Source organism: Anguilla anguilla, chromosome 1 (genome assembly GCF_013347855.1).
Source record: "Anguilla anguilla isolate fAngAng1 chromosome 1, fAngAng1.pri, whole genome shotgun sequence".
NCBI lineage: Eukaryota > Metazoa > Chordata > Actinopteri > Anguilliformes > Anguillidae > Anguilla > Anguilla anguilla.
The window spans coordinates 9,289,931-9,313,837 of NC_049201.1; the positions used below are offsets into that span (position 1 = coordinate 9,289,931).

At 50.7% G+C, this 23,907-nt stretch overlaps 1 protein-coding gene across 1 annotated transcript in view; it reads left to right on the top strand.

The window, feature by feature from the left end:
- Positions 1-22,177, top strand: part of frmd6 (FERM domain containing 6) — a 32,555-nt gene extending 10,378 nt beyond the window's left edge. The window contains exons 2-14 of the mRNA XM_035384500.1: positions 7,038-7,296; positions 8,639-8,729; positions 10,718-10,797; positions 11,136-11,212; positions 11,380-11,566; positions 13,959-14,114; positions 14,603-14,668; positions 14,834-14,902; positions 18,210-18,384; positions 18,887-19,198; positions 19,849-19,980; positions 20,101-20,192; positions 20,782-22,177. Coding sequence (XP_035240391.1) covers positions 7,198-7,296; positions 8,639-8,729; positions 10,718-10,797; positions 11,136-11,212; positions 11,380-11,566; positions 13,959-14,114; positions 14,603-14,668; positions 14,834-14,902; positions 18,210-18,384; positions 18,887-19,198; positions 19,849-19,980; positions 20,101-20,192; positions 20,782-21,066 — 1,821 coding nt within the window. The 5' untranslated portion in view covers positions 7,038-7,197 and the 3' untranslated portion in view covers positions 21,067-22,177. The remainder of the gene's footprint in view (positions 1-7,037; positions 7,297-8,638; positions 8,730-10,717; positions 10,798-11,135; positions 11,213-11,379; positions 11,567-13,958; positions 14,115-14,602; positions 14,669-14,833; positions 14,903-18,209; positions 18,385-18,886; positions 19,199-19,848; positions 19,981-20,100; positions 20,193-20,781) is intronic.
- Positions 22,178-23,907: the final 1,730 nt, after the last annotated feature.

The window sequence follows — 23,907 nt, forward strand, 5'->3', positions numbered from 1 at the left end:
TATTTCCTTGAAAAGGCCAAGTGGCTTGTGCAACAACAAAAAGTTCAGATGTGTAATAAACGGTTAATAATAAGTAACATGGAAACCATGCAGATGCAAGCACTGGATATGAGTATCTTCCGGACTAAGAGAAGAAAAATAATGCTGTGCTTTGATGTGCATTTAAGTCAGACCAGTAACAGTACATCATAGTGCTGAGCTCTAGCCTTGGTGGGCTACAGTGTCTGTTGCTCTGTTGGTGTGTCTTGGCTCTTAACTGATTCATTTGAGTCATTGATTGGCTAAAGAGTCTGGCCTTCACACCTGGTTACCTAGGCTGATATGGGCTGCTGATCGAATGGAATCTGCAGAAGCCCACAGCCACTGGCGGCCCTCCAGGCCTGGAACTGTCCAACCCTGCCGTACATCGTAATCATCTGTTTGTGTGGATTACACCTTTGTGTGAGCCAACCTTGCGGCCATAACATAACATTATATATTTAAATATTCGCTGCCAGTGTGACTGGATATTGACTGAAGCGGGGAAATAGAGTGGCAGAATCTATCAGTGCAGAGCAGTAACCTGAATTCTCAGTTGCTGGTCCTGTGTGGATATTAAGCAAAACAGTGGTGGAGGGTACGATGATTTCTGAATATACTGTAATGCTAGCCGGTTAGCGTGTAGCGCTCCATGTTGGCGGCCCTGTGTCTGGGACATTACACAAAGCAGTGGTGGAGGGTATGTTGATTTCTGAATATACTGTAATGGTGAAGGGTATGTTGATTTCTGAATAATATTGAAATGTTAGCCCGTTAGCGTGTAGCGCTTCATGTTGGCGGCCCTGTGTCTGGGACATTACACAAAGCAGTGGTGGAGGGTATATTGATTTCTGAATATACTGTAATGTTAGCCCGTTAGCGTGTAGCGCTCTGTGCTAGCAGCCCTGTGTCTGGTATATTAAGCTGGCCCAGTTTCTGGGCTTTGGTGCAGCAGCTCCATGGAGGCTCGGGCGTGCGAGCGGGTCGAGCTCACCGCACTATTTATAAAAACTGGCAGGCCTTGCAGACCATCCTCCGCTGCCAGTTCACCCTGGGTCCAGGGAGCCCGTAAATATTTAATCACTGGCCTTCTCTGCCCAGTCCCGCCCCCGCAGTCTGTCCGTGGAGATGAGCCCGAAGTCCTTGAGATTGCAGCGTCTGTCCTGACTCCTTCCCTTCCCCTCTCTCTCTCGGTCGGCTGCGTTTTCCTGTCGCGCTGCGGTGCGAGTTCAGAGCAGGGAGGATATGAAGGGTAACGGTGTGTCCGGGGAGCTGATCGCCGTCCGCAGCGAAGCACGTGCAGCTGCTCGGCGCTGCTCGGCGGCCATCTGTAATAACAAAGGCCGCTGCACTCGCTCAACCCGTCTGGGTGCCGTCAGGTAGCGAAAGCCCACAGAGAGTATTCGGCCTGTTCGGTCTGAGCGGCTAGAACAAAGCAGCAGCGCTTCGGCCACACTCTGTGCTTGTTGTTGTTACTGGTGTTGCCTACCCGCTGATCAAAGTTGATCTCCCAAAACTTGGTTGGACCGTGATATTTTGTTAGATCATTTTATGGTTAAATCGCTGCCCTCTGAATTAAAAGTTGTGAAAATGTTCTCGCTCCACAATTTTTCTGTTTCAATGTCGCAGTTGTATTCTCTGGAACTGGTTTCCTGTTTGTCTGCCAGTGTGTAATCCCATTTAAAATGAACTGACCCTTTTATCAGTTAACAGTATGACAGCAATTGCATTAGGAGACATTGTAGTAATGCATTTCAGAGTTTGGGCCCAAATGGATCTGTTCCACAACAATAGTGTGATTAAAAATTGAGTTTGTTTTCAAGTCTTCAGAGTGGACACATGGATGCTGCTCCAATGTGTTTTTTCTTGTACTGTATTCAGATTTTACTGGAAAAAATACAATCCAATAAATGTGTGTGGTTGTTTTTTTGGTAGCTAAGTCTAGCGCAAAACAGGGGCATATGCTCATATTCCATGGAATTATTTAACCCCTAGGGTAGCATCACCAGGTATGACTGCAAAGTGTCCTGTAGCTGCACTGGTAATAAACAGAGGCTTTGCCTGTCATCAAGCTTGTTTCCTATGACTTCAGAATCTAATAAACCTGTCCAAGTACATGTAGTGTTAACCTGTGTGAGGGGACTTGGCCTAGCAGCATAAAGTCGGAACATGTTTTTGTAATTCGTCGAAACCTCTGTCCCTTTCCTAGCCCCTCCCCTTCCCGATCCATAAAATTCCCGCCGGGAATGCTGGGATCGGAGCGTCGGGATCTGGGACGGCACGTCCTGCCATAGCGGTCCGGAATTCCAGGCCGCATGCTGGCGGGGTCGGGAGTCAGGCTGGGCGGTGTGGTCCGCTCAGGCAAATCAAAGGCCTCTATTGTTGGAATGAGAAGCAGATGTGGAGGGTGGAATTCTCCTGACTGCAGCAATTTTTTCCCTCTTTTTTTTTTTTTTTTTTTCTGGCTGCGCGTTTCAGTTCTCCTCTCTCCCCTCTCTCTTACTTCATTTCTTCCTCTCTCCCTCCTTCTCTCTCCCTTTTCCCTCCTTCTTTCTCTCTTTCTCTCCCTCTCTCCTCCTCTCCCTCCTTCTCTCTCTCCCTCTCCCACCTCTCTCTCTCTTCCTCTCTTCCTCCCTCTTTCTCTCTTTCCCTCTCTGTCCCTCTCCCTCCTTTTCTCTCTCTCTCTCTCTCCCCCTCTCCTTCTCCTTCTCTTTTTCCCTCCCTCTCTCTCTTCTCCTTCTCTTCTGCCTCTCTAGCTGAAATTTTGTCAGTCTCAGCTGCTGGCTCGTGTGTTTTTGGGGTTCACACAGATCCCCCCCTTTCGCCAGCTGCTATAGGAGCAGCCGCGTTTCTGGCCGATTCGCGCGACTCTGGCGGGTTTTTTAGCTCTGTGCTGACCCCGCTAGCCTGCCACGTTGACAGCGTTTTGGTGGGGGTGGAGGGGGGGGGAAGGGGTTGGTCCGGCCCCAGGCTGAAAGGCAGGAAATGGCCCTGGCAGCCACAGCTGAATTCTGGGAGCGGGAGGAGGAGGCAGAACAGGCCGCTTTGATTAGCTGGTCCCGTTCCGCACACCGCGCTGGGACGTGATGTTTTTACAGCCATGGTGTAGCCTGGAGCTGGGGGGGGGGGGGGGGGGGTGAGTGGGGCACATGCAGCCGAACCTGCCCCTGCTTGTAAGAGAACATACGTAAGACTTCATAATAAATTGCTATTCCATATTTATTAACCTAATTATGTAACTGTGTAGCATATTTGTACTTTTATATAATGGTATTACATAAAATTCTTCTTGAAGAACTTTTCATGTGCCCAAAGCACAGGTGGAGAATTTGCAACTTGTGTCTGTTTTTTTTTTTTTTTTTTTTTTTTTTAAACAAGCCTGAAGGACAGTGCTGATGTAACCATGTCTCCCAGGAAACCCAGGCCTGACACTGCCCTCCTGTAAAATCATTAGCTGTGGCTACACGTTGCCTTGCCATCCCAGGGTCGGATTACTTTCCATCAGACCCGGCAAAAGAACTCCACGGCCTGAATTTAAAGAGAAGAGCTACGTCAAGCGGGCCCAATAATCTCCGGGCTTTAGCCTGAATCGCTGCGGGGAGTAATAACATTTTCGTACGTCCCCAAAATACGGCACCTTGTAAGGCCGCGACAGGCTTGACTCGCGTCGTTATTACAGACGTGCCGTGAATGTGGCGCAGAAATGATGTCGATTGTGATTGTGACGCACGACCTCCCCTTTCGTTGCCGAGGGAAACGCGAATGCCCGCTTGCGTCGCGCTCTCAGGGAGAGGGTGAGGGTAACGAGTGGGCGTCGGTCTTGATTAATGTGCGTCTTGGCGTCGGGGGGGCGGTACCGCGGAGTTGAACTCGGCGAGCCGATTTGTTGCTCTTCACCCCTAATTAACCCCTGTGCCATCAAACCCAATAGGATGGCTGTGCTTTAACAGTGGGCATATGGCAGGAGGAGCCCTGTGCCACATCTCTGAGGTAATGGCGTGACAGCGGGCCCACGCTCTGTGTGCCACTCCAGTTAATTGCGCTGTGTATTGCTCACAAACGGGCTGTAGTTGCGTGCGTGTGTGTGTGCGTATGTATGTGTGTGTGTGTGTGTGTGTGTGTGCGCGCGCTTGCGTGTTCATGTTGTGTCTCATATTACAGACTCTTTTGGGCACGCTGTGTGACCAGCAACAAAAGCAAGGTGATTAAACTTAAAGCCTGTGATCCTGTAATTGATTTAAAAATATGTCGCCCATCACAGGACATGTAATTGCCTGCAGTTTGTCAGAATTGCGTTGCGGTCGTAAACGCGAACAGTATCAGAATATTAATTAATTGTATTTATTTAGGCCATCCTCGTGGGGCTGGGCCGTGCGTTTCGATTGCGCTCGCCGCGAAGACTTTGCTGTAAACGCGTTCACCGCCTGCCCCCTGATCCAGTTCTGGAGCTCTCTCCCAGTCATTACCAGGCGTCACAGTCAGAGCTGTGTTGGGGGTCTACTTTGATGTTATTGAATTGAGCTGCAGGTGACGCCCATGTGAATCCAGTCACCATAGCATCGATGGCCAGGGTTCGGTGCGAGCCCTGTCTCACGTGAAGTTATCTGTCATGCAGATGCCTTCCCCCCTGCTCATGACTTAATTATATCCGTTACGTTTCAGAAGTAATTTCGTGCGATGCTGTAGCTTTGCTGCTAGGCAGTTCGTTCCTTATTTAAGTCCATCTGTTTGCACCTCAACCTCATTAATTTCAGTTTACAAAGTATCATGTGCTTTCCTGTACAGTACATACGTCGGGAACTGCAGAATAAAAGGTTTACAAAAATGCTTTGCTGGTTTTCTATTAGATGTAAAAAATAAAAATAAAAAAATAAAAAAGTATTTTCAAAATAAACAGGATTTATGGCACTGTGAAAGGAAAAACAGCAGCCTTTCAGATATTCTGCGATCAGTAGCGGCTCTTGAGCAGCTAGCAGAGCTCCAGCTGGACTGCAGGCAGCCATGTTGGATTGCGTTAGCATGGCGCTAGGCATGCTGAGGCAGACCAGTGGAAATGGGGCTTTCCTTTAGAGTCAGATTTCACATTCCAGTGCTGGAGCTGGTACCATTTGCACCTCTGATGGGTATCCGCCCCCCCCCCCCCCTGCCCCCGATCCCCCTGATAATGACGGTCACACCTCTGTAAGCACTACACCAGTGAAGGCCCTTTGTGTTTGGTTTGTGCCCTTCAACTGCCTCCAATTGCCAACAGTTGTGTAAACTGAACTGGCTCCAATTAGCATAATTTCACTCGATTGCAGCATTTGTTCAGAATCAAATTGTTGACTTGTTAGATGACCCTCCCCTCCCTTACTCACACACACACGCACACACACACACAAACACACACACATTAACTCACACTCATTGTCTAGGGTCTTCTGCATTCCAGCAGTTCCTCTGTGGCCAGATGTTCTCCAGCAGGCTGAGGCATTCTCTAGCCGTGCAATCAGGGATGTAGAATCACCGTTTGGGGGTTTCTTTGTTTCCTAAAGCATTTTTTAAATAACTGCTTTCGTTTACAGTGATGGATAAAGCTGTTTTACGATGTGGGTTTTGTGTTACCTGTTTTGCACTGGAGTGGAGCTCTTTAAGACTAAACAAAGTAAATATTATTATTATTTTTTTTATTACCATTATTATTAGTTAATGGCACTGGTGTAGAGGAAGTGATCTGGGGTTTGCATCAGACTAGGAGTCTACTGTTAAACCTAAAAACAAAGATCCTGGTTAGCCAACAATTCGGGGAAAAGTGGAGTCAGAGGAGAGGGGATGTGGTGTTCCGGCAAGTCATTATCACAGTAAATGTGACGTCATTTTGCGTTCCCTGCTGAAAAGAAGCATGTCTTCCTGTCAAAAGAAACAAACTCTGTAATATTTGTGAAATCTCAGAGGGCTTTGGTAATTGCTGCCGTGTCCGGGTGGTTAGAATGCAGCTTCGCCTTTTGGTTGTGAAGGGGGAAAGTCCCTGAACGCTCGGTCAGTCCGCTAACGTTCGAGCTGTTTTGGAGTGAAAATGGGCAAATCGTGTTCCTTCTCCTTTGACGACGTCTAAGAGTCACCTGCAGCGTGACCTGAGGGATGGCTTTAGGGAGCCTCCCCTGCGGCGTTCTCTCCGCGCGAGTGAAGCCGTGTCGCTGTGCGACGGAGCGTTTGCCTTCACCCTGCCCGTGGCGGAGTCTTCGCCGTCCGCCTGTTTGGATGGCGGGCGGCGTTCCTGTGGTACGCCAGCGTAAACCTGCAATTTCCACACAATGCTGTTTCTCAGCGTCGCTGCTAAAAAAAAAAAAAAAACCACGCTCGAGCAATTCGGTAATGAATGTTTTTCTGGTTTCAGGTTCCAGACCAAAGCAGTCAAACCCGCACACTTTTGATTGTTTGTGCGTAGCTCACACGCACGTTTGATTGTTGGTAGATGGCTTCGGCTTGGCTTTGATGGTAAAAAAAAAAAACAACATCGTCCAGTCACTGTCTTAAGAGTCTACCTGGTTAAGACAGCAGCTTTTAAAAGCTCGTGTTTTGTTCTGACAAGGGCAGTTTAAAATGTTGTGGCCTGCTTAATTAGCGTGTGGTTTTTTCGGAATCAAGACGTGTTTTTAACTGGCGAGCACTACTTTTCACTGCATGGCTGTTTCTTCTATTGCTTGTACCAGCCGGTGTAAACAGTCCAGTAATGTTCTGAATTCCTCTCTCTCTCTCTCTCTCCCCCCCCCCCTCCCTCCCTCTCTCTCTCTCTCTCTCTCTCTCTCTCTCTCTCGCTCTCTCTCTCGCTCTCTCTCTCGCCTCTCTCTCGCCTCTCTCTCTCTCTCACTCTCTCTCTCTCTCTCTCTCTCTCTCTCGCTCTCTCTCTCGCCTCTCTCTCGCCTCTCTCTCTCTCTCTTGCTCTTTCTCTCTCTCTCTCCCTCTCTCTCTCTCTCTCTCTCTCTCTCTCTCTCTCTCTCTCTCTCTCTCTCTCTCTCTCTCTCTCTCTCTCTCTGCAGCTGCCCACCCCAGGCGTCTGCCCCGCGCTCTTGCCCTCATGGTCCCGTTGCAGTGTTGAGGAGTGGCGCGCTGGCACCGCAGTCTGTGGGCACAGCACACAGAGGGTTAGCGCAGGGCCCGGTGCCCCCCTCCCCGCGGGACCGTCCCGGCCGGACGAAGATGAACAAACTGAACTTCCACAACAACAAAACCATGCAGGACCGCCGCTGTGTCTGTGTCTTCCTCCCCAACGACGACACGCTCAACATCATCGTCAACGTGAGTCAGCGGACACCCCCGCTCGCACACACGCACGCACATTACACACACACTCACACACTCACGCACTCTCTCATACACACACTCACACTCACACACACTCATCCACTCTCTCATACACACACACACACACACAGACACTCTAACTCACACACATGCACGCACATTACACACACACTCACACACATACACACACTCAGGCTCACACACTCTCTCATACACACACACACACACACACACACACACGCACACACACTCACACTCACACACTCTCTCATACACACACACACACACACACACACACGCACCCACACCCTCTCTTACACACATACATACTCTCGTACACATGTGCACGCACATTAAACACACACATTATACACACACACTAACTCACTCACACATTATACACAAACACACACTAACGCACACTCTCTCATACACACACACACACACACACACACACACTTTCTCATACACACACACATGCATACAGACACACACATTACACACACACACACACACACAACCCCTCCCCTCCAGTCTTTGTCTTCCTCTGGCATATTTACACCTGAGTTTGATGGTGGACAGATGACGGATTGCAGAGCAGCCTCTGCACGTACTGAAAGGAATCTGAGTGTGAGTGTTTCCGCAGGGCTTGTGTGGATGTGACGGTTTAGGCAGGACTGCACCTCTTTGTGTGCTGACTCTGCATTCCTACAGGCTATCTGAGAGGCCCCCAACACTTCAGCTGCATTTCTGCACAGGGATCTCGCTCTTGGTGTTACTGTGCTCTGTGTTACGTTTGGTCTGATACTGTCTCCAGTGCCGTAGTGTTGCTGTGTATGGAACCTGCGTGTGCTGTGTGTGTAACCTGCGTGTGCTGCGTGTGCTGTGTGTCTAACCTGCGTGTGCTCTGTGTGTAACCTGTGTGTGCTGTGTGTGTAACCTGCGTGTACTGTGTGTGCTGTGTGTGTAACCTGCGTGTGCTCTGTGTGTAACCTGCGTGTGCTGCGTGTGCTGTGTGTGTAACCTGCGTGTGCTGCGTGTGCTGTGTGTGTAACCTGCGTGTGCTCTGTGTGTAACCTGCGTGTGCTCTGTGTGTGTGTAACCTGCGTGTGCTGTGTGTGTAACCTGCGTGTGCTGCGTGTGCTGTGTGTGTAACCTGCGTGTGCTGTGTGTGTAACCTGCGTGTGTAACCTGCGTGTGCTGTGTGTGTAACCTGCGTGTGCTGCGTGTGCTGTGTGTGTAACCTGCGTGTGTAACCTGCGTGTGCTCTGTGTGTAACCTGCGTGTGCTCTGTGTGTGTGTAACCTGTGTGTGCTGTGTGTGTGTGTGTTTGCAGGTGAAGACTCTGTGCCAAGAACTGCTCGCCCAGGTGTGCGACCTCCTCCGACTGAAGGACTGTCACCTGTTCGGCCTGAGCGTCATTCAGAGTAAGAGACGCCCCGCCCCGCCCCGCCCCGCCCCGCCCCGCCCCGCGGCGCCCCCGCCGATGTCCCCTTTAAGCGCTCCGCGGCTGCTCTAGGGACCGGGCTCCCTCGCTTTGTTTGCGTTAGCTTCGGCTCGGGGGCTACGGAGCGAAACACGCAGCTGTGAAATGGCGCTGCGCCCACTGTGTGCTCTGAACACACTGCCCCTAAGACTGAGACCTTCTGCTGCCGTCAGAGCCAAGATGGAGGATTGTGTTGGGTGTCAGTTTTTTGGTGTTGGGTGTTGGGTGTCGTTTTAAAATTTGTCAAATAAATCCATTCATTCAGTTTGTGTGATTGTGATTTCCTTTAGAAGGAGGAGCTGGGTCTTTACCCCAGCAGTAATTCAAATAGCTGTTCTTGGTTTACCCACCCACCCCGGCATTGTAAAATCCCTACTGCACACAGCACAGTGTGAGTGTGTGTGTCGTGTGAGCGCAGTGCAGAGATGGGGTGGGGTGGGGGGGCCGGGGTTTGAAAGGGTGGGGTTTGTGACAGGTGCGGTGAGTCGTGACAGTGATGGCACCGTTGGGTCAGGGAGTGAGGACAGTGGGATTTGAGTGACAGGCCCCTGCTTCACCAACCAGGGCACAGTGGGGCGGAGCCACAGGCCTGATGAATGCGCTCATCTCCAGCATGAGCCAATCACGGGTTGGCATTTCTGACTGCTGGCTGCTAGATCAGCCAATCACGTACATGTTGACTGGGGGGGACTGCTGTGTCTGACTAAGGGGCATTCCTGGGGTGCTTATCTGAATAGCGTGAAATTGCTAGGCAAACAGCACCCAAACTCAGAGTATACAACCCACAATCCCCTCTGCTTATTCCACCCCCCCTTTACAGCCAGATTCCACAGCCTGTCAACCCTAACACTGCCAGCCCATAGTCAGCTCAACCATCCTCTTTTCCCTGGTGTCCACAACGTTCATTATTAGCATTTTATTTATCTATCTCGTATCACTAGCGAAAGATAAGTGTTGTGAATTAGAGCTTTTTAAAAACACATTCCTGTTACTGACACAAATTTGTCAGTACCGGTTTTTATTTTGAAGTGCTGATGCAGAGCAGAGGGCCCGTTTTAAAATAATGCCTGAAATTGCTTCCAGCGCGTTTGCTAATTTGCTAAAAGGATTTCAGATTGTGAAATATTGCATATGTCAGGAATAAAAACGGCGCGTTTGTAGAATCCCCCTGGGATTTCGGTGGCGTGATGGTTTTTCCAGTCCGCGCGTTTTATTGCACAACAGAACAGTTTGTTCGACGGGGGAAGTGCTTTGATAGCTGTAGCTCATAACCCGCCTTGCCAAAGCGGAGAATTACGAAAGAAAAGAAAAGGAAATGCTGCCCAGCGGGATTTTGGCGGTTAAATGAGATCAGCAGGTAGCGCGTCTGAAATGGGCCCTTTTTTTTCCCCCTTTCGGCTGCGATAAAAATACCTCAGCTCACCTGAGACCTCTCTCTGGATCGCGTTCAGTAAAGATCCGGGGCCTTTCGTTGTTCTGCGTGCAGTGAGTCAGTGTGTGTCTGTGTGTCTGTGTGTCTGTGTGTGTATGTGTGTGTGTTGTGTGGTGTGTGTGTTGTGTGTTGTGTGTTGTGTGTTGTGTGTTGTGTGTTGTGTGTGTGTGTGTGTGTGTGTGTGTGTGTGTGTGTGTGTGTGTGTGTGTGTGTGTGTGTGTGTGTGTGTGTGCGTGTCTGTGTCTGTGTGTGTGTCCGTGCGCGTGAGTGTGCGTGTGCCTGTGTGTCTGTGTCTGTGTGCGTGCGTACGTGCGTGCGTGCGTGTGGGTATGCATGTGTGGTGTGTGTGTGTGTGTGTGGTGTGTCTGTGTGTCTGTGTGTCTGTGTGTCTGTGTGTGTGTGTGTGTGTGTGTGTGTGTGTGTGTGTGGTGTGTGTGTGGTGTGTGTGTGTGTGTGTGTGTGTGTGGTGTTAACCTTTATTTGCGTCTCCCCCTCAGATAATGAGCACATTTACATGGAGCTGAGCCAGAAGCTGTCCAAGTACTGCCCTAAGGAGTGGAAGAGGGAGGCCAGCAAAGTGAGTCACACTTTCTGACATTTCCTCCTTTTACGCCTAAATTAACGCACACAGGGCCCGTATTCGTTAAGGGGCCTCCCCTTCTCGGGGCACTGGTCTGGGGTCAGTTATCCCTTTTAGCTCACAATGGATAAGCTTAGGATGCGGGTCGGGTAAACCTGACCCCAGGTCAGCGTTCCTGGATCTGAGATGCTTTGTGAGTACTTGGCTCCAATCCCCACGTAACCCGTAAAACAGGCTTAATCGTGTCGGTTGTGTAAACCTAGTTCAGTGTTCGGGACATGCAGGGATTATAATTTGCAACATGCAAATTATAACATTTTTTTTTTCCTCAACAGGGAATTGACCAGTTTGGTCCACCGATGATCATTCATTTCAGGGCTCAATATTACGTGGAGAACGGGAGGTTAATAAGGTAATGGCATTTGCGCTTGCTGTACGCCCTCAGTTAAAGCCAAGCTGTTAACACGAGCTCCAGACACACACCTTAAGATCTCAAATGCAGATAAAGAGCGTACGTTGCCGTGGAATCAGGAAATGCAATGTGATCGAAGTGAAACGAATGGCGCTGTTTTCTTGCAGTGACCGGGCAGCCAGGTACTATTACTACTGGCACCTGAGGAAGCAGGTGCTGCTGTCCCAGTGCGTCCAGCGGGAGGAGGCCTACTTCCTGTTGGCGGCCTTTGCCCTGCAGGCCGACCTGGGGAACTTCAAGCGGAATAAGCACTTTGGGAAATACTTCGAGCCGGAGGCCTACTTCCCACCCTGGGTGAGTACGCTGACCGAGCTTCGCGGTTATGTGCTGGTGCCTGAGGTTGACCGCTCCATATTATTAACGCAGTCTGAGCTGTGCTCTGTGCTGTGTCGGTCTATGTAGTTTTTCTCTGTGCCGTGTTATGTGCTGTGTTTCTCTGTGCTGTGTTCCTCTATGTAGTATTTCTTCATGAGGTTTTGTTATGTGCTGTGTTGCTCTCTGCTGAGTTGTTCTATGTTGTGTTGTTCTGTGCTGTGTGGCTCTGTGTTGTGTTTCTCTGTGCTGTTATGTGCTGTGTTGCACTCTGCTGAGTTGCTGTGTGCAGTGTTGCTCTTTGTAGTGTTTCTCTGTGCTGTTCTGTGTTGTGTTGCTCTCTGCTGCGTTGCTGTGTGCAGTGTTGCTCTTTGTAGTGTTTCTCTGTGCTGTTATGTGCTGTGTTGCACTCTGCTGAGTTGCTGTGTGCAGTGTTGCTCTTTGTAGTGTTTCTCTGTGCTGTTCTGTGTTGTGTTGCTCTCTGCTGCGTTGCTGTGTGCAGTGTTGCTCTTTGTAGTGTTTCTCTGTGCTGTTCTGTGCTGTGTTGCACTCTGCTGAGTTGCTGTGTGCAGTGCTGCTCTGTGTTTTGTGTCGATCTCAGGCCCCCTGGCTTCTCTGCACTCTTGCTATGAGTATTCTGATTGTCATTCCTGAATTTGCATATAACATGGCACTCAGCACTTCTCCATAAAACAGCGTGCATTTTAATACATTTGACTATCAATTTGTCCTCATAATGTCCCAGAGTTTAGGTCTTGTGTGGCGGCAGTGTAGTATAAAGGGTAAGGAGTTGGTCTTGTAATCTAAAGGTCATAGGGTCGATTCCCTGGTAAGACACTGCCGTTGCACACTTGAGCAAGGTGCTTAACCTGCATTGCTTCAGTATATATTTAGCTGTATAACTGGATACAATGTAAATGCTATGTGAAAAGTTGTGTAAGTCGCTTTGGATAAGAGCGTCTGCTAAATGCCTGTAATGTAATGTAATGTAATGTAATGGCTGAGGCCGTAAATTTGGCTACAGTACTTAAGCTGAGGCAACACACAAGTGGCAGCCGTACGTATGAATGAATGGAATGAGGCTGGAGTCCGTTGAGTCTGAGGACGGGCTGATCCCTTCAGGCTCGGCTGCTGTAGTTTAAAGCCTCCGTGTGTAATTAAGCCAGAAATCCCCAGGTTTAAGTCCCAAGTCTCTGGCGCAGGAACCGCTAGCGCTCGCGCTAGCCTCCACTTTCCCCCGCCGTTTTCGGACGCGCGCGATCGCGACCTCGCGGCTCTCCCGCCCGCGTTAATCACCGCAGGCGAGCGCCTGGAGACGCCCTCTCTCTCATTAGAGCGGGCGGAGCTCGGGGGGGGGGGGGGAACGGGGACGCTCGTCGTTATTTTAGGCGCTGGAAGTGGCGCGCGCGCGGGCTTCCGTCCCGGGGAATCGCTCGAGCGCGAGCCGCTGTTTCTGATCTCACAGCACCCCTCCCTAAACCGCCCCCCCCCGCCTCCTTTCTGCCCTGCCCCACCCATCTGATTGCACCCTCTTCCTGTGTTTAGCCCCCATCAACCCCTTTGAAGAGGGAGGCAGGAAATGGTTGGGCAATGAGCCTGTCTCTGCGCGTCATCGGGGGTTTTTTTTTTTCTTTTTCGGACGCTCGCGCGCGATTATTCACCCGCTGGCTGCCGTGTCCAGGCCTGGTCCCGACTGCCTCAGTCAGGGGAGCGTCTGTCTCATTTGGCAGGGAGCTGGATTAACCCAACAGCCCTCCTCCCCCCTCCCTGCCTGCGGAGTATCGCTCGCTACTACCCAGCATCCTCTGGGCCGGTGGCTGCGTCTCCGGAGGACTTCAAAAGGCTTTTCTGCCTGCTGACCCGTATAGCTGACAAAAATCACAGAATCACTGGCAATTTTCCCACCCAAACACTTTTTACTGGACGAGTTTCAGCCTATTGTGGACCTCTGTTTAGACTGGTTATCTCTGCCATATCTGTGAGTTCCTCTCACACGTTAGACAAAAGAGTGGAGTGCGTGTACGTGCATGTGTGGGCGGGTGTGTTTGTGTGTGTGCATCTCTGTCCGTTTATGTGGGCTTGTTTGTGCCTGTGTGAGTGTTTGTTTGTGTCTGTTTCTTTGTCCGTGTACTTGTGTATGTGTGTGCGTGTGTGTATGTGTATGTGTGTTTGTCTGTGTCTGTGTGTGTGTGTGTGCATCTGTGTGTGTATGTGTATGTGTGTTTGTCTGTGTGTGTGCATGTGTTTGTGTCTGTGTGTGTTTGTGTATGTGTGTGTTTGTGTGTTTGTGTGTGCACGTGCATGTGTGCAGGCTTGTGCCGTCCTATGAGTATGCTGTCAATGCCCTAACCCGTCTGTGGTATTGGTTTCCCAGGTGATTGCAAAGAGGGGGCGGGACTACATCCTGAGGCACATCCCCAACATGCACAAGGACCAGTTTGCCCTCACCGCCTCCGAGGCCCACCTCAAGTACATCAAGGAGTCTGCCCAGCTGGATGATGTCACTGTCCACTACTACAGACTCTACAAGGTGAGGGGCGGGGGAACCCAAAAAATCCGCAATGGATGAGATGCGCTCTCTGTGCTATTTACTATTAGGAGCGCTCGCTGTATGATTTATTATATTTTTGGCAGACCCAGATATGAGCTCTCGGGCAGTCTCTTCACCTTGAAAGTAGGTCTGCAGTACGCACAGGGGCTCATAAATATTCTGACCACAAAATACCCTCTTGGGGTAAAGGAATAAATTAATAAACGGTAAAAGGTACTTATATGATGTGAGCACCTCCACCTGGTGGGTGGTTGGTGGTAGGGGTTAATTAGAGGAGGCAAACAAGAAAGTTCACACTTCATCTAAGGCTGAACTGCACCATCGGTGCTGGAGGAAGACTTAATTTAGCTGCCCTAGTTTTTTTTTAGAGGGGATAATGCATCTCCTGAAGAGGGGTGTCTAAACTTGGCTGCTGCAGAAATGAAAGGCCTGTGTCGCTCACGGTGGTGATCCTCGTTCCTCTGCAGGACAAAAAGGAAGTCGATGCCTCGCTGACCCTGGGACTGACCCTGCGTGGCATTCAGATATTTCAGGTACGGGACGCCCCAAATTTGACTTTGCATCAACACTTTTGTCTGAGCGAACGATGGAGCTTGTGCAAGTGTTGGTATGTGTTTATGGATCTTGCACTGAGTGGAGCCCTGGGCTGGTTTTATGGGTGTGTTCTGTGAGTTTAACTGGATGAAATATGTTTTCAGAATGTGGGAACAGTGAGACAACTCCTGTATGATTTTCCCTGGACCAACGTGGGCAAGCTGGTTTTTGTGGTGAGTAGCAGCATCCCAGAATTCCCTGTGGTTCTGGGCCTCACAGTGCAGGCCTGCAAGGAATTAGATATGGATAGGATGCACTATGAGAGAGAGAGAGAAAGAGAGAAGGATAGAGAGAATGGGTGAGAGAATGAGGGAGAAACTTCTTTTTTCCAAGTCTTCTTGGAAGCTTTAGAAGTTTCCGGACAATTGGAATGTGCTGTGGATGTTTATGAAGAGTCCTATTTTGTGCGGAGTTGTGGAAAGTTTGACGTTGTGGGCTCCTCGGCCGGCCTCTCTCTCTCTCTCTCTCCCTCTCTCTCTCTCTCTCGCCCTTCGGCCATTCTATGCAGTTAATCAGTACTGAATGACAGAGCCCCTCGGCCAGCAAGTCATCCACAGAGAGGAAAACACGGCTAGCGCAGGGAGTGGCTCTCTCTCTCTCTCTCTCTCTCTCTCTCTCTCTCTCTCACAAACCCACCCAACGCCTCTCTCTCTCTCTCTCTCTCTCTCTCTCTCTGTCCCTCACAAACCCACCCAACGCCTCTCTCTCTCCCTGCTTCTCTGTGGATAAAAGGACGGATGAACCCCTTATGTACAGAGTACCACTCCTCTGTGTCAGACAGATTATCTGCTACCCTTCTCATACACAGAAGCTGTGACTACTGAAGTGCGTCTGATAATGAAAACGGCCGTTGGTTTTGTAGAGGAAGAGAACTGCGGGAGTTCTCTTCAGTCTGTTGATTTAGGTTGTCGGAGTGAAAGGGCAACGGCTAAATTAAATTTAAATCAGCGAATCAGATGCAGTGGTAAACATGGCCCCCTGTAGATGGGGAGCGCTTGTCTGTCGTTGAGACAGTCTGAGAGGAAGGCTCTCAGGGCTGCTGAGTGCATTATGGTCTGTCGAGCGGCTGATTCAGTCTGTTTATAATGGCAGGGGCGGGAGCTGGTTTTGGGTTTTATTGGGTGAGGACGGCCCCTGGGGGCGGTCCCACCCGGGCCTGCGGAGAGCCCGGTAAACAGCAGATGTGTTTGGGGAGCTTTTTTTAAGCAGGCAGGCTGAGGTAAGCCCTTCCACCGCTTCCCGCGCCTCCAGCTGCTTCCCAGCCGCGTGGGGCCCGCTCGCGGGAGGGGATGACGAAGGTTTTGGGCCTCGGTCGCTATGCCGGGTGCGGTCCGGTCCGTGGGTGGGGTCGCTCGTCCTAATTGGGCGCGGTTGTTCTGAGACTGAAAGTGCTGTGCGGGCGGGCGGGCGGGCGGGCGGGTGGGACGGGTGGGGTCCTGAGGTTAAACACGGCCTCTCTGACGAAGTTGGGGTTTTTTTCGGTGTGGATGTGTGGCCCCGCTCCACCGCTCTCTGGAAGGCTGGGAAAGGACGGTTGGAAAGGCTTTACTGGCAGAGGGGATCCAGCCAAAGCCCCAAGCAGCAGTACATGCAGCGGCTCATAGCCAGTAATGGACACTCTTATGAGGAGACGGAATATTTCCGTTATCGGTGGCCAGTTGGACATTATTCTTCAGCCCTGCTGTGTGGCCCGCACGTGGGCTCTGTGTGTGGTCAGAGAGGAGCCAGTCCACTGGGGCCGATTCATCCTCAAAGCCACAGTGTGGGGTAATGATCACATCGCTGGACCTCGGCCCTCACGCCCCTGAGCTCGACATAGCTCTGCAGTAAACATCCAGCTGTGTGGATGGATCGCGGGCGGAAACGCGGTCTTTGTAAACTGACCCCGGATCAGGCCGTCCCGCGGTAAGCGAACGGTAACGGTGTGGCGATATGTTTCCCGAGGCAGGCTGGGATGGAAACCCTTGGGGCTCCCTCTTCCTTCGCTGTCTGCCTGTTCGTCTCTGCCCCAAGTCAAAAAATCCCACACTGCCAGATTTCAGCATTACCGTAATTCCACTTAGCATTAACTGGATTTAGCAGCTGTGGTTCTGCGTCCTCGTGAGCCGCTGTCGTCTGTTCTGCGCTGACGCACGTCACTGTAGAGAGCAGGTGCCTCAGTAGTCGGGGACGAGGGGGTCTGTGGGCTGGCACTGTGTAACTGCGGGGCCCCAGGGCCAAATCTGGCAGTCTGGGGGCCAAATGGAGTTCAACGTGGATGTGCCCTTTGGCTGTCTGCCCAAAAAGTTCAAACGCATCATAAAGACTGTCTGTTGTCCAAGTCTACGCCTGCTCAGTGTAAGCATAACATGACTTGCCCCCAGTGACAGTGTCATAAGAAAGGAGGCTACATCCACAGTCATTGCTTAACACACATGTAAATATACCTCAATTATGCATTGCTGTTTAAAGACAGATAATAGAATAGAAGTAGTTGCAGAGCTCTCAGATATGTGTGTGGTTTACTACAGGTGGTAGAAAAAAGATTAAAACCTTAAAACATATACACAGAAAAAAGTAGTGTCATCCCTTTTAAAGAGAATGGTGAGTTTCTCTTTTAGCAGTGTGTTGAGTGGAGCCTGACCTCAATCGCGTGAACCTTAGCGCCTCTCTCTCTGTGCTGACACAAAAATAAGCTTTTTTGGCTCCCTTTTGGTTGACCTCCAAGATCCTGACAACACCACTTTTGGGATGAAAGGGTGTATTAACCGAAAATGAGATTCTATTGGCAAAAAGTGCCGCCCAGCACGTTTATGCAAGGTTGCGTCTTTAAAACTGCATATCCTTGCAGAACGTCGTATTGAACCGAAGTAAAATATGGCACTGTAGGGTAATCCTGTTTTCTGCCTGTCAACGAGAGTTTTTCTCCGGCACTTTTCCCCACTATTTATGGCCTGGTACAATGCTAAAACTTCTTTTTGTTGTTTTGGTTTAATTTTGACAGCTACTTCTAACATGTCTCGACTGTTCTTTCCCCCTGAACAAACTAGAAAACTATATTGCGTGTGCTGTCTCTGTCTGTTGTTTTTTTCTCTCCGGTGAAGATCAAGCACATACATCTTTACTCGCACTCTCCCATAAATTTCCCGTAAAACATTTCACCATGACACTTTTATTGCTGTGGCAAATATCTCTTCATTTTACAGACGGTGCTAGAATGCTAACAGAGGGAACGGCCATTTTACAAATATAGAAACACGTGCTCGCTCCGCTCGGCTGTCAGTCGCCCATTGGCTGCTTCCTATACGTGATCACTGGCAGGAGCATTATGCCCACGCAGAAGGCCGCACTACTAAAATCCTGAACACAGACCTGTATTCAATTACAGAAAACAGCGATTTGGACCAAACCAAACTGCTCCATCCCGTAATGACATACTTTAAGTATTTCCCAGCGTTTGATGCCCTCCTCCTCATCCTCTTCCTCCTCTTCCTCCTCCAGGGGAAGAAGTTTGAGATCCTCCCGGATGGGCTGCCGTCGGCCCGGAAGCTGATCTACTACACGGGCTGCCCGACCCGGTCCAGACACCTGCTCCAGCTGCTAAGCAACAGCCACCGCCTCTACATGAACCTGCAGCCCCTGCTGAAGCAGGTCCGCAGGCTGGAGGAGAACGAAGGTACCCTCAGCCCGCCTGTCGCTCGGATAGACGGCCTGTCTGTCTGCTAGACTGCCACCCGTCTAATGTCTGTGGGTCACAGTCAGTGCCTGTCAGTGTAATGACACTGCTGAAGTATCTCTGTTTTCCAAAGAGCGCGTGTACTGCTAAGCTGAAAAAATCGAGGAGCACTCTGGTGCATCCAAATTATTTTTTCCAGTTGGCACACGTCAATTCTCAGGAGCAAATACTCCTAAAATGCAAGCAGAGCCCTGTTGAAGTATGTGTGCGGAACAGGCAAACACATACAACTGACGGAGGTTAGATTGATAGATACTTTTTTGCCCCCCTCAAGAAATAACCTGTCTATGGGCTGGGCTTGCCACTGAAGCCTTGAAGTCTGTTTTTCTAGGGTAAAGTTCAATGTTAATACTGTGCAGATATAACAGGTATGTGCTCTGTAAAGTCAGAGTAGAATAGTGGAGTGAATGCCCCTCTGTTTTACTCCCCCTCCCCCCCCCAGAGAAGAAGCAGTATCGGGAGTCGTACATCAGCGACGCCCTGGAGCTGGACATGGACCAGCTGGACAAGCGGTCCCGGGCCAGCGGGAGCAGCATGGGGAGCGTGTCGCGCCACAAGCGTCGCCTGTCCCGCCACTCCATGGCCAGCCAGGGCAGCTCGCACACCTCGGGCATCGAGGCGGACAGCTTCCGCACCGCGGGCCAGGCCCCCCACCGCCCGCTGCGCACCTGCAGCAGCTCCACCACCAGCCACGGCAGCTCGCACACCTCCGGCGTGGAGAGCGGCGGCAAGGACCGCATCCTGGACGACGACGGTGAGCCGCCCTGCCGCGTGTGACGCCTCCGCTATCCCACAATGCACCTTCACTATCCCACAATGCACCTCCACTATCCCTACAAGGCACCCGTTCGCATATTCAGACGCCGGCCTGGGCGCTTCTGTGCGCTGCCTGAAACTATCAAATCAAATCATCAAATCAGTTTTATTGGTCTAGCGCTTTTTACCGACGACTGTCACTAAGACGCTTTACAGAGAAACTGAAGGAAGAGAGTGAGGTAAAAACAGCTCCCCGGTGGGAAGCAAAAAACACTTTAACGGTGGTGCAAAAAAACTCCCCGTTGGGGAAGAAATTTTGGGAGCAGCCTGACTATAGAGGGGGAGTTCATCCTCCATTGGCTGGCCTGGCGTAAAGTAGCAGTAGAATGGATGGCATCAGAAATATAATACTGGATCTATCTCAGCACATAATCAACTGTTTATCTACTGAAATCTGTTGTTTATGGGAATTGTTCAAGACAACATAAGCTTCACTGATCGAGTGGCTCTGTATAAACGTGTTGCTGTATGCAGGTGGATGGTATGCTAGCACGTGACGTCTCTGTCAGTCCAGCAGTCCACTTTCTCATGTATTTCACAGTCGTTGCCTTAGAGGAGAGTTGATGTTCTGTCTCTCCGTTGTCACAGAGATTGAGATGCTGGTCGATGACCCCAAGGATTACGAGGAGCTCCACGAGCTCGCGCTGGAGCTCAGTCAAGACCTGTGCATTCACATCACTGAGGACATGCTGACATCCGGGCAGACAAACGGCTACTCGGGTGTGTAATCGGATTCTGTGCTTGACGACAGAATATGGTGATTGGTTTAGCCCATGTCTGTCTGGATGCTGATTGGTCAGCCACTGATCGCTGACAGTGTGCCTTTCCTGTTTGCCACAGGGCTCATTGTGAAGGACGTCAGCTCTTCTACGTCCAGCTCCTCAGAGACTGTGGTGAAGATGCACGGCCAGAGCATCGAGTCCCTCCCTCAGGTGAGTCTGGTGTAAGGCACTATATCAGTTAGGTATGTCTGTAGACCCACTCCTACCAACAGCAGTCAGTTTCAAATCTGATTTTCCCTCTTATTTCTGGTATCCTGTTAAAAAATGGTAGCACAACAAATACGGACAATTAGCAAGCACTCTTATCCAGAGCGAACTTACATAACATTTGCATTTACCTACAGTGCCCTCCATAATCTTTGAGACAGAGGCATGTATTTTTTTTTGATTTGGCTCTGTACTCCACAATTTTAGATTTGCAATAAAACAGTTCATATTTGGTTAAAATGCAGATACTGTGCATATTAAAGGGTATTTATATGCATCTGTACATTTTGGTTTCACCCTATACCTTATATATAGCCCCCCATTTACCCATTTATACAGCTGGATACGTTATACAGGGTTACGTACCTTGCTCAAGGGTACAACAGCAGTGTCTTACCCTGGAATCAAACCTGCAGCCCTTTGGCTGCAAGGCCAGTTCCCTAACCCTTTTACTACACCCCCCTCACTCTTTCGCTGTTCCCTCCTTTCCCTCCGACTGCGTTTCCTGACTCGTGACGTATTTCCCCGGCAGACGGCGGGAAGCAGGAAGCCGCAGACGTCCGCCGACCGGCACAGCCAGTCCCTGGACGACGTGCGGCTGTACCACAAGGGCTGCCTGCAGTGGGCGGAGCTGTGCCAGGACACGGCGCAGAGCTACACCTTCGGCTGCGCCCGCGAGCTGAGCGACGCCGGCTGCCAGGGCCTGGCGGAGCAGTGCGCTGCCATCCGCGAGAACCCCGCCTTCCCCATCAAGAGGACCAGCAAGTACTTCTCCCTGGACCTCACCACCGACGAGGTCCCCGAGTTCGTGGTGTGACGGCGGCGACGACAGCCCCCCCCTCTCCAGACGGGCCTGGTGTTGTTATGCTGAGGGGGGTGGGGAGGTGTTCCGAAGAGCCGGGCTCCGCGAAACCCTCCAACGGCATGCTGGGAAGACCGGCGCGTGCTGCGTGTGTAGAGACTAGAGGCGCTTGGCGCGGGTCGTGGTTATCTGTTACAGCGTGGGTCTGCCTGGAGTCTGCGGCAGCCTGGCGGCCAGCGGGAGAGAGAGAGGGAGGGAGGGAACCGTGGGGAACCTTAAAATGGATGCAGATGAATTCCGCAGATGTGCTAAAAGGCACGCTCCCACACCCATTGTGATTTCACTTGTGCCGTTTCCATGGGGACGGATTTTTGAGTCCCCGCCGTGGCGCTGGGCGTAAATGGAATTTAAAAGGGAACCGAGGGGACGGTCGAGGAACTGGATTCTGTTAACACTCTGTGTGTTTTTTTATTTTTTATTTTTATTTTTTTAACAAAGAAAGCGCTTGACTGAATCCCCCGTGGGGCGGAGCATGCCCTTCTGTAGCCGCACGCGAAAGGGGAGCGGCTTTACGGAGGGAGGGACTCCACACGCTGAAGTCACGGCGTTGCTGGGGGGGGGCCCAGACAGCTGAAGACGCGGTCGTGTTCTGCCCGGACCCCCCCCCCCCCAGCGCCGGGTCTGTTCAGCCTGTCCTGAGGTCGCTGCGACCCTGACGCTGACCCCCGGAGGCCAGGCCGCCCGTCCGCTGGGCCCCTGAGGGCGGTTCTGACCCGAGGCCCCGCCTCCGTTAGGCCGTTCGCTTCTGTCAGCCGTCTTTTCCCGCCGCGCTGCACCTCGGCCTTCAGCGCCGCTCTCCTTAAAGCGAAGACCCGCCCACGCGCTCCCCCCCCCCGTTCCCCGCGCGGGGCCCCCGAATCAGGGGCCACCTCAGAGCGCCGAGGAGCCCAAAAACGCCAAACGCAAACCAAAGATAAGCCTCACAGGAGCCACGCGCCCGAGCAGCTCGGCACGGGCACCGCAGTGCCGTGCGCGAGCTGGCCCGAGCGTGACCTCACCGCGGGCTGACGTGGGCAACCCGTGAAACGCCACGGTTTAAAATGCACAGTTCCATTCAAACGCCACAAGGGGTGCGCTGTTCGGAATGTCCGGCTCAAGGGTTGGTGACTGAAAAGGACCACACACTCTTGTCTTCCCTCTCTCGCCGTGTAATCCTTGTGCGTGACCCCGTGCCGCCATTTTGTTTGCCAGGAAGTGCATCGTGCCAATTTCCTCTACATGGAACGGTTTTCCTCTTAAGAAAAAAACTGCCATAAAAGCCTTATGTGCCTTTTTAGCTCTATGCAGATCCTCGAATCGTAAATTTGCCTCGACAATCGCAGCGCGGGCAGAGTAGGTCTCACCCAGAGAAGCCGCAGCACGAGGGACACGAAACGCATCCGTGTTATGAGCTGCCCTGCGCTGTGGCATTTCTTTATCCGTAGCCATGGCGATCACGTGTCATTTTATGTGTTTTATGTGAGTCTCCCATTCCCGTTCCTTCTCGCCACAGCATTTGGACTTGGAAGAGCAGAGAGAGGCAGGAGAAATGATGTCACCGTTGGTTCAGAAGGCCTCAGATGGATCTTTGCTGTTTAAACTGCCGTTTCATGGCAGTGGAATGCGGTTGGGCAGAGCCCGCGGCGTTCTCCAGCTCTGCTACAGCGCACGTCTCCAGCGGGTTTTCAGTGAGCGAGCTCTAGCCCCGGAGCGCTATGTGCTCAAACACGCCTCTCCATACCGGCTCGCTCCCGACAGCCTGGAACAAGCCTGTCGCTATCGCCGTGACGACCAGACTGATGTCGAAGCCATTTTTATAAGCGGAGAAAATCTACTCTGTCAGTTTTTCTGTGCTGCGCAATTCACGAAACATTTTTGTTTTATTTTTTATTTTTGTCGTTATTATAATTGTTGTTATTATTATTATTATTATTATTACAACTGGAAATTATTTCTACAGATTTTTTGTTGTTCTTTTCTTTTTTAATTAATATAACTTTGAACACTAGTATTTTTATATGAACCATTTTAGAGAACAAATCAGTTATATATGGTGAGCATATATTCTTTGTTGTGTGCAGTCCGTGTTGGTCAGTATTAAGGATGAGGTCGGCGACAGTATTAAGTTTTGTCCTTGTCAGACTCGCTCGAGGCTCTTGTTTTGGTGTTCTCAGTATCTACTCCTCTACCGAACTTTTTACCTTTACCAGATTCATTCTCCATCTTCCTTTTGAGGTGAATTACCAGAGGAGACGTCCCACTGTAGCTATTGAAAATCTGCACAGCTGTTAATATTTGGAAAATGCTGAGTGTTGTGAAAGACGGTACTTTCTGGCTGAGGGAGATCCTTTGCTGCTCTCCGGCATGCACGTTCACCTTATAGACCCGACAAATCAAGCACAGATCTCCCTCTCCAGTACTCAGCAGAAGTACAGTCTGAGCCAGTAAAATTCCCCACAACAGCCTGAAAGCAAACTCTACTCCTGTTTTTTTTTTTTTTTTGTTTACCCCATATTCCAATAAAACAACATTCTGAGTTACATTTTCACTTTTCAGTTAATGAGAGTAGATCATGGACAGGACCCAGGAATGCAGTTTTGGGTGACTGAGAAGCCACACCCCATTTATAAAGCCAGTACATTATGCGCTGTAGGGATGCCAGTTACATTTTTTTTTTTTAAATGAAAAAAAGCAAACAACATATGCTAGACAAAGTGTTCCAGCCTTGCCCACTAGCTTACGCCTGAAGTAAAATAAATCAACAAATGCTGGAACGAGGAAGTGGGCATTTGATTGTCCAGCTGAGGGTCTGTGGAG